At 40.1% G+C, this 9,843-nt stretch overlaps 1 protein-coding gene across 1 annotated transcript in view; it reads left to right on the top strand.

Moving 5' to 3' along the window:
* Window positions 1-3,748: 3,748 nt before the first annotated feature.
* Window positions 3,749-9,843, top strand: part of arhgap15 (Rho GTPase activating protein 15) — a 44,195-nt gene continuing 38,100 nt past the window's right edge. Inside the window, exons 1-3 of the mRNA XM_062534415.1 lie at window positions 3,749-3,875; window positions 5,312-5,468; window positions 9,365-9,430. Coding sequence (XP_062390399.1) covers window positions 3,862-3,875; window positions 5,312-5,468; window positions 9,365-9,430 — 237 coding nt within the window. The 5' untranslated portion in view covers window positions 3,749-3,861. The remainder of the gene's footprint in view (window positions 3,876-5,311; window positions 5,469-9,364; window positions 9,431-9,843) is intronic.

Genomic DNA, 9,843 nt, shown 5'->3' with positions numbered 1-9,843 from the left:
ATGAATTTCTGAAAATTATGCAACTTACATTGTTTGAACTTGATATGTGTGTGGTCCAAGGAATCTTGCGGCTCTGCGCAACGTACGTCTTTCGTGGTGCCATGCGCAGCGTGACAGGAGAACAACCGAGGCATGTTTTGCGTGTTCTCGGGTTCGGTTCCCATGCGATGAATTTACATAGACTATGTTAACACATTAATATTGCCATGTTTAGTTATACTCTTTAATGAAAGGCATCATTATTAAGGGTCATATAGCCTACAGTAGCTTCAGTGACAGTAGGCAGGCTGTCAGTGTGCTATACGATGCAAGGCAAGCCAGCCTATAGCCTAATTCTGTAAAGGCTATAATAATTAAAACCGCTTATAGTCTAATTAATCATGCATGTAGTTCGGATATCAAACCAACTGTATTACAGAAATTAAATATGAAATGACATATTGAAAGCCAATATTGCATTTCAGATAGGCTATATTTCACAAACACTTTGGCAGAACTATGCTTATGGGAGACAATAGGCTAGGTTTTCTCCCAATACTCCCAGGACAATATATAGGCTATCAATTTATTTTATGACCACCGAAAAAATATTTCAGAGTGAACCCTTTTAATTTACAAACATAGGCCTAGGTTATCTTTATTGTTGAATAGCCTATGCCAAAGTTGTTCTGAGTTTAAATAGCCTGCTTATTCACTCGTTTTGTTCAGAGTGAAGACAATCAAAGTCCCAATTCAAACCATCATAATGACTGTTTAGCGATTTACAGTAGGCCTACGATTTCGTTATTCTCCTTTTTAGGCAACTACTGTAGCCTATCTATTTTTTTCTCTCGTGTTCAATTTGATTACTTCCGATGAAAATCCTGTAGATGGCGCTTGTAAATCGAACTGAAATCTTCTAGTTTGCCTTAATTTTACGACATACATCCTCTTTTCGTCAATCTATGGTTTTGGTCTACTTTTCTACCTCGTGCACGAGCAGACATGAAGCTGATTTTAGCCTCGTTTGAATAAACGAGGGCAAGATGCAGCTAACTTGAGTTAATGGAACGGCTTTAGCTTCAAGTGGAAGTCTACACTAGTTCAAGCCAGGCTATTTCTGTTGAGCGCCGCCTTGTTTAGCGAGGTTGATGGAATACCCCCCTGGTTGGTGTAGGCTAGCCTATAACAAAACAACCAACGAATTATCCATAGAACAAAATCATCATGCAGCATGATCTCAGAAGGCCTACACAGGCCTACAAAGAGTAGGCCTAGGCCTCTTTTTTTTGATAACACAATGCACATTATTTTCCCTAGCCTACTGATGAAGTTACAGTTTGTTATGTTGAGTTAATAACTATTTCAATAGCCCAATAAAACTCTGCTCCAAAGCACCTCAAACCTGCCATCTGATAGCCTGTTGGGATTTAACATTGCTTTTTTGAAGCTATAATGGAGATGGAGAATTCCACAACTTCATAAACGATTGTGCAAATAAAATCCATAGCCTATCTGAAGGTGGGCTAAAGCGTAGCCTATAGGCCTACCCGAATTAAAGGCTAAATAAATAGCTGGATTAATCATAATAGCCTGGTTCACAAAATGGATTAATTAGGGATGGATGGAGGGAAGGTGATGCTCATTTGTTGCCACTACCACAAGGTCTATTCAGATTGAATAATTGTAATCAGTCACAATGTCAAATTGAATAGCAAATTTTATTTTAATCGCTTTAGAGAAGAGCTTCTAAGTCACATGAGTGGACATTGGTTGGGTGGACGTTGGGTGGAAGTTTTATAGTTGTGACAACATTTTTGGAGCAAATCGATATGGCTGGTGTAGCAGGTTATATTCAATTCAAACTGTGCCGCGGTGGAGGCAGAGTTGGGGAGGTCACATGTGTCCGCTTTAGAGTGGAGCTCCACTCTCCCCGTGGTTTGCAACCAGACCAATCTCGAAAACTTAGGCTGAATATGATTCCCCGCCTCTCATGGACTTAGTCATTCCAAGTGGTTTAGTGACAAATCTGGATAAGTTAACTCCTGAGTAAGCGGTAAACCTCTTAATAGAAGAGCTGTATGACTTTATTCCCCCAACAAAACAATGTCATAGGGCTCTTGTTGTAGGTTTACTACTTACTCGAGTAACTTACCTCGGTTTGTCACTAAACCACGTAGGCTACTTGGAATACCCCCCAGGTTCTGAACACTGCAACAAACAAAGTAGGCAGCCTTAGTGTGTGTGTATATATGTGTGTGTGTGTGTGTGTGTGTGTGTGTGTGTGTGTGTGTGTGTGTGTGTGTGTGTGTGTGTGTGTGTGTGTGTGTGTGTGTGTGTGTGTGTGTGTGTGTGTGTGTTTGAAGACACAAACGCCTTAACAAGCATTAGATCGAATTTATTTAATATGCTTAGATAAATCTCTGACAGACTTTTTCATAGGCTGATCCAGTCAGATTCAAAAGTTTACAGTGGCACAGACTGATGCTATTTATGAGTTATACTGTTGAAGGCTTGTTCTGACATAAGCTGAGGGAAAATATGTTCTAGATACTGTAGGTTAGCGTAACTACTATTTTGGCTATATAGACTTATTATTACTCAGAATAGATATTTGACAATGGAGGAAAGTATTTCCACCTGCACTACTTCTGCATCAGCAACTGTGCCATTGTCCATTTTTGCCATTACAGCTGACAGCGGCTACTTCAGTCATCTACAACAAATGAGGACAACCAGCACAGCTCATAACTCTAAAGTGGGGAACCCTGACCTGACATGGTATGCTATCCACAGCACAGGAGCAGTACAGCCAGTGCAAACTGGTAACGTTTTTTTGCCCTGGTGCTCATTGTTATTTTGAAAGTGTTGATTGATGATAACTGTATGTTCTCAACTTAAGGAAAGCCTATTCATTTAACTGACATTGAGATCCTGAGGATCTTAGCCTAAAACGTTCTGATTTCTTTCCCTTCTCATTTTCTTGAATGATTGTGCATCATTAGCTCTTTGCTATTTAAAAACAAGCAAGGTCAGATCTGACAGTTGAATCTGGCACTCGTAAGCATGTAGGCACTTCAGCGTGTCTAACCACACAGACCTCAAACCCACATTGGTTCAAGTTCTCATGACAAAACAATCTATCTGCTCAGTGAAATTCCAGTTTGCCATTTATGGCCTGGGAGTGATATCAGTGAGAGTACATCTCAACACGTCAGTGTTCATGACCACAGCAATTGGCTGGTGCTGTTCAGAACATTCATTTTTTCTATGGCTGGCACGATCAAAATCACTTGTTTACTTTCACAGTTAAGAAAGAGGCACTCGCTAAATGATTACAGGGTGTGCAATGGTGACTAAACAACTTGAAAAGGAGAAGTAGGGTGAAAAAACACACACGTTGCTAGCCGGAGTACTCAGTTTTAGCAACAGCTTATTATTTTTTTCATTATCAGATTGACAGCCTTTGTGTGTGTGTGTGTGTGTGTGTGTGTGTGTGTGTAATTGTGTTGTGTTGTGTTGTGTTGTGTTGTGTTGTGTTGTGTTGTGTTGTGTTGTGTGTGTTTGTGTGTGTGTATGTGTGCGTGTGTCTGCAATGTCCCCTCGTCAAAATGGCAGAGATGCTGAAGCACGCTACATATTGTGGGCTCACAGCACAGGCCTGGCTATTTTTGTGTGTAGGCAGACTTTGACAGGAAGCTGCAAGGTTGCAGACGTGAAACCCCAACGATCATGTAGACAGTTGTACAACAGCCCAAGACATGGGACGTTGAGTTGAGCAACCCACGTCATGCAGTCAAACTTCCGCACAGTGGAAGACACAGTCAGTTCTTTTACTCTTTGCCTCTTTGTCAGTTTATTGATCTGTTGTCTTCTGGGTACATGGCAGGCACCAGGTAGGAGAGCTTTAACTAAAGGATATGTTTTTGATTAAGTAGATTTTTTTTTCATACTGTTGAGTTTATCAAGCCAGTTTTTGGTGGCTGACATCTTGGTGCTTAAAATAAGAATTATCAAAGGATTTTTCAATCTTGATTCTGTCCTCTCCTTTATCTCTCCATATAGCTTGTAAATAGTGTAGCGTAAGATATCATGACATAAATAAAATGCAATAGTATGTGCATTCTCTAAGCTGATAAAGCCTATAGGCAAAGTTGATATAGTTCTAGTTTTACTAAGCTTAAAAAATATTGTGGCTGGAAGCTGAATTAATTTCACAATTGTAAGGGCATAGACACACCCATGGGCTGTGTGTGTGTGTATGTGTGTAGTGTGTTACACAGAGAGAGAGAGAGAGAGAGAGAGAGAGATAGAGTGTGTGTTGTAGTGGGGGGATGCATTATTGCATCTGTACTTAAAAAATAGAGAGGTTAAGAAAACTAGTATTCTAGTATAATACCATCCTCATAACTCCTCAGACAGAAATGCATAACAAGTCACTCTCTGCAAATTAGTTTTACTACAAGCTGGATCGAAATATACATGAATCTCAGGCCAGTAGCAAACCTTTACCAGCAACAGATTCTCACAGTTGAGAATGTTAAGATGAGGGGATGTGAGGTTATATTTGCATGACTTGAGCTGAAGGTCTGTTTCCGCACTCCCTTCTGTGCTTCACGAGATTTCCTGTTACTGCAGTTGATTTTAAATCAGCTTTGCAAAAATGGCCAAAGTGCCAAGTCAAGCTGAACACATTCTACTGAACTGTCTTTTTGTCTCACTAAACTTGAACACATCACAGATTTCTTTCAAGGATTGTCACATCCACAAGTCTATTAAACCAAGGTTAGGCAAGGTCGAAGTGGAGATGTCTTAGTACCAAGAATACATAATCTCAGTTAGGTTCACAGCATCTTCTGTTTACATTTAACCTTTTCATTTATAACTACTACAAGCAGCGAGAGAAAGAGAGAGAAACTGAAAATCTAGAGAATGTGGAGCCCTGCAAGAACGCTGTTTTTTACAGACCAAGAACAGAGTCATATGTTGCAAGACGTTTGTGATGCAACAAGACTAAGAAACTTCTGCTTAATTACAAATTCCTTTTATTTTTCCACTCACTATAGTATTGAACACTACACGGTATAAGTTCTGCCATTTTGAGATAGATCACAAAACAATCTTCATCTTTTTACTTATGCTATTAATATGACCACAGGAGCTGCAGTCATGTTTGATTCTTCAAGCCATATTGATTTGGACATTTAGATGTTATAAAAACTTTATTGTGCCACTGTAAATGTTACTCTCAATTTGTTCATAGATGATTATATTTCGATGGTTTAGAATATATCCTCATGTTAAAACATGTCCTCATATCCTTTTCCTGTAGAATTACTAATATGCAGACCGCGGCCAAACAGCCAGGTTTGGTTCTCCCCCCACACGGAAATGTGCCAATGAGGATCAAAACAACCAATAGTAGTGGCGAAAGACTGAGCCAGACCAAGTCGATGGTCATCCCAGAACCTGAAACGCCTGGAAAACCAGTGAGTTTGCAAGATCCCATGCATCCCCTCTATACACACACTGATATTCCTGCAAATGTGTGTCTCTTTGGTGTTGTTTGATAATGGTAATATTCTATTTATTACTGGTATATTTCCCCCCCAGAATTGGCAACAATTAAAGTATAATTCAGCTTGTGCATACTTTTACAACAGAAATTCATACTGAGAGCCGTAGGCCTATATCTTTTGGAAATAACTCTGGAATTTCCCCAGACATTTTGGGTGAGCAGCTTTTAGGAAATTACAGTAATTAATGGGGATTACTTTCTCTACAACCTGCTGCAATACATTAGGTGATTAACTCCCTATGTGTATCGCATGCGAGTGGTGGTATAATGATATTTCAGTGAAATCTGTTAAGCTGGCAACTGCTCTGTGTCAAATAGTATTAATAACATACATGTATAGATGTTTGTGACTATGAATGCAACATATTTTAATTCATTTGCAACATTTGTTAAATATGCAATAGAGCAATTGTAGCCTACATCCAATCTGCAAAGTATGAAGAAATGTGAAAAGTCATTGTTGTTCTGCTGCTGAAGTGTAAAAGAAGCTTTTATGCGCCTGTAAATGTGAGCAAAAGTTTGCTTCAGTCTTGTTGGTGAGTGAGACGGAACACCTATTAATATGGAATTAAATACTTGTCGATTGTCGAGTGTCGAGTGAGGGTTCGTCTGGGAAAAATAAATAAGCAGTAAGAAATCCCCATGACTCTTGGAAGGTCAGCTGTGCTTGAGTGGTAAAAAAAGTGCATTGTGAAATGGTAAAAATTGTGCTATTTTTTTTATCAGTGTCAGTAGGTTCTTCCCTATGACTGCACAATATTATTTATGTACCCGTATTTGAGTGCCAAGCCTCAGTTTCAGAAGGTGCATACCAATTTAAGGTCATTGAACTCAATTCGCCATCATAAACCTCCTCTCAAAACCCACATAGGCAAGCTGAAGCACTAGATTTGGGAGCTTCGGATACTGCCAAAGGTTAGAGTGCCAGGTCACAGTCAGACATTGGCTCATAAGCTGCATGTGTGAGATACATGTTTCCCTGACCAGAGAAATCCATGTGGACAAATGTCTGTGTGTTTGGAGCCAGATTCTCACGCCGCTCTCTCCGAGGCTCCCCGTTGGTATAATCACAAACAGATGCTCTGCTAAACAGGCCTCCTCCACACTGATGCTAGAAGTCAGAAATGATGAACTGAAAAAAATTCAACCTACACATTTCTGTAATTAGAGCCATTCTGCTTTTCAATTTCAGTGATTTCTTATTTATGTATCAGATTTGTTTTCACCAATAACTGACCAGTAACTTAACTTGACATGTTCAATCATTATCTACAGATTACAGTGTGGGAAATCTGTTTCATCACTCTAGGGGTCTGATATAATGTTACTGGTGAGGATACTGACAGATGATACCCTTGCAGGTATAGTCAGTATATGCCAACAGGCATGTAAAACCTGTGGAGAGGTTACTTAAGTCACAGGAACGTTGCATCAGAGTTAGCGATGTCGTCAGAACTGTCGGCACGGCAGTGCCATCACAGGATTAGTAGGCCAGCTTCACGCAAATGCAGAGGGGGAGTTAGCTGCTGAACGTGTTTGTGGACCACTGGCAACACTTTGTGGTCAGAGGTGTTGGGAGAGAGTGATAATTCGCTGTGACAATGTCCAAAAGTGTGTCGTCTGATCTGAATTTTAGCCCTCATGTTTAGTTTGAAGCTGTTCCCCTTCCAATGCGACCGTAACCTTTTGTTTGTGATCTGGTGTGACTTGGGCCCCTTCTATTTATACATGACTAATCTGCACTAAAAAGGACAGACAGTTTTACATGTGAAGTTTTTTCCTCCTCTCCTGAAATGCTGTCAAATTGGGTTGATCCCCTCTCTAGCCAAGCTTACGTAAGCATTCCTAAAACACGACTGACCCCTTGTACTGCACCGCTATGTCACTATGTGAATTGGATCAGAAATAGCTACCCGGGTCTCACAGCCCACTGGAGAGAGGGAAAGATATGGCCAAATCTGTTTATTTCGGTCTCAGTTTGATTGTGCAATGGCTTCTTATTAACTGCAGAGGGCAGCGTAGCACTGTAGAATCAGCCACAACTGCATCAGTAAAATACTTCAAGAAGTTCTACTTATTCGGGTTTTCAGCTGAACTACCTCTGCAATATCCAGTTAACCAGCACTGCAATTGTGAGTGTTTTTATTATAAGACAAGTTGGATAAGTTGGATAAGTTGTCAAAGAAGTATTAAAATGATAGTTCATGCTGGAAATATGAATAGAATTCTCCAATCCATGTCTGGTTATAGTGGATCATATGGCATTTCAAATTCAAACATTATTCAAATAAGTATTCCATTGTGTGTCAAGCGTGAATGCAAAAAAAATTGTAAATTAAAAAACAACAACCCCTAATCACAAATACCATGTAAGCTGAATCAATTGTACAGATTCCTCTCTGTCATTAGCAAATCCACATTAAAAGATGTTTTCCCAGCTGCATAGCTTGTTGCTAAACACACAGGCCAGCCCCATGTCATCATTCAGCGAATCGCCCGCTCTGCTGTAGTGCTGCAGTGATGTAACAACAGCCATGAAGGGAAGGCCCATTTGTGTGTGTTTTCACACGCCGTAACTCCATATTCACACACACACACACACACACACACGTGCATGCACACACCCAGGCACACACACACACACACACACACACACACACACAAACATCTCTGCAGCACTGACCAGCTGTTTGAAATAAATCTAGGCCTCCCCTCTGCCAGCCTCTCATTTGAATCTATTTTTAATGAAAAGCGCGAAGATCAACAGAACGCTAGCCTGACAAGTGATAAAAGACGAACACCCGCTCCAAAAGGGGCTGGGGAATAGAGAAGGATTTTTTTTTTTTTTAAAGGCCTCTTTCTTTTGTTTCAGTTCCTCCCATTTCTGCTCGTTTCTTAGGATTCAATTTGTCAGATCTGAAAAAGTCGCAGCGGCTAATGTTTTGGCATGGAGAGAGCAGGCCGCGAGCGCCGGAGGGTACAAAGTGGGGAGACATTGAAAGTCTCCAAAAAATATGGGTGTAATCTGTGGCTTTGGAGATAGCAGAGCGACCGAGTGAGAGGGAGGGAGGGAGGGAGGGAGAGAGAGAGAGACAGAGAGAGAAACTTAAGGCTTTATGATGGTTGTCCTGGTGAATATTGGTAGGGACTGATTGGTAAATAAAATATCACCGACTAAGAAAAATCCTCTGCCACAGTACACATCACGTCAATGCTAATTATTTGGAGTCAGATACTTAATAACATGTAGAATAGCACCCACATGTACTATAGAGAACAACTTACAGTTGAACTGACACATCACTTATCATTTACCCTACTGCATAGGACTCTCTACCACCTAACTCAATGTACTGGAGTAGCACTGTAGTTTTTAATACATAACGAGTGATTTACAGTGTGTACTACTGAGAAAAAAGTGTACTTGCACCCGAAGAGTACAGAGGCGCTACACTACTGTTTTACCAGCCTTAATTCCATTAATTATAGAAGCACATTGTACTTAAGGCTTCTTGAAATAGAGCAAGGCCACAGAGATTTGAAGCCATGTTTCTGGGAGATGTCTGAACTGTATTTTGTCCTTATTGCCATGTATCACCACACCTATGTCATGTCAGTGTGTTGAATTGGGGAACTGAACACGACTAAATTCCATATGGGAATTTGTGCAAACGTTAGTTAGGAACAGTCCTGAAAAATGAAAACCTCCATGTGCCTGACTCAGTGTGTTGCAGTTGAAATATATATATATATATATATATATATATATATATATATATTTTAAATCTGTTTTTTTTTTTTTTATAGATATCTCGTCATCGGCGGAATCAGTCACAACATAACATTGGTGGTCCAGGAGGAGCCGATCTGTCTGTGAGTTCTGACGCATAGGTCATAGGTCATCATAGGTCTCCAACAGATGCTTATGAGCTGCATCTTTATCCTTGGAAGGTGTGCGGGTCTGGGGGACCCCTTTTCAATGTTAGCTAAAACAAAAATTATGCTTTTTAGTATTTCTTCTAACTCAAACTCGTTGGCCTTGGCTCATTTTCTGTGACATAAAAAATAACTTACTTGCAATGAATGGTACACATAACTATTACATATGAGGTGTTCGGGTCTACTGAGTGTAATAATTGTAGGTGCTATGTACCTTAACTGTGTCCTCCTAACTAGGCCTGCTGTGTGTCAATAAATGATCATATGATGTCTATATCATTGGTAATTGAGTTAAAGTAAACATCTGTTTGTATTTTTACATAAATTGTAATGGCTCTATTGATTCA

This window comes from Sardina pilchardus, chromosome 4 (assembly GCF_963854185.1).
Source record: "Sardina pilchardus chromosome 4, fSarPil1.1, whole genome shotgun sequence".
Classification (NCBI taxonomy): Eukaryota; Metazoa; Chordata; class Actinopteri; order Clupeiformes; family Clupeidae; genus Sardina; species Sardina pilchardus.
Note: the sequence above shows the minus strand (reverse complement) of the source record. Positions and strands in the feature narration are given on the sequence as shown.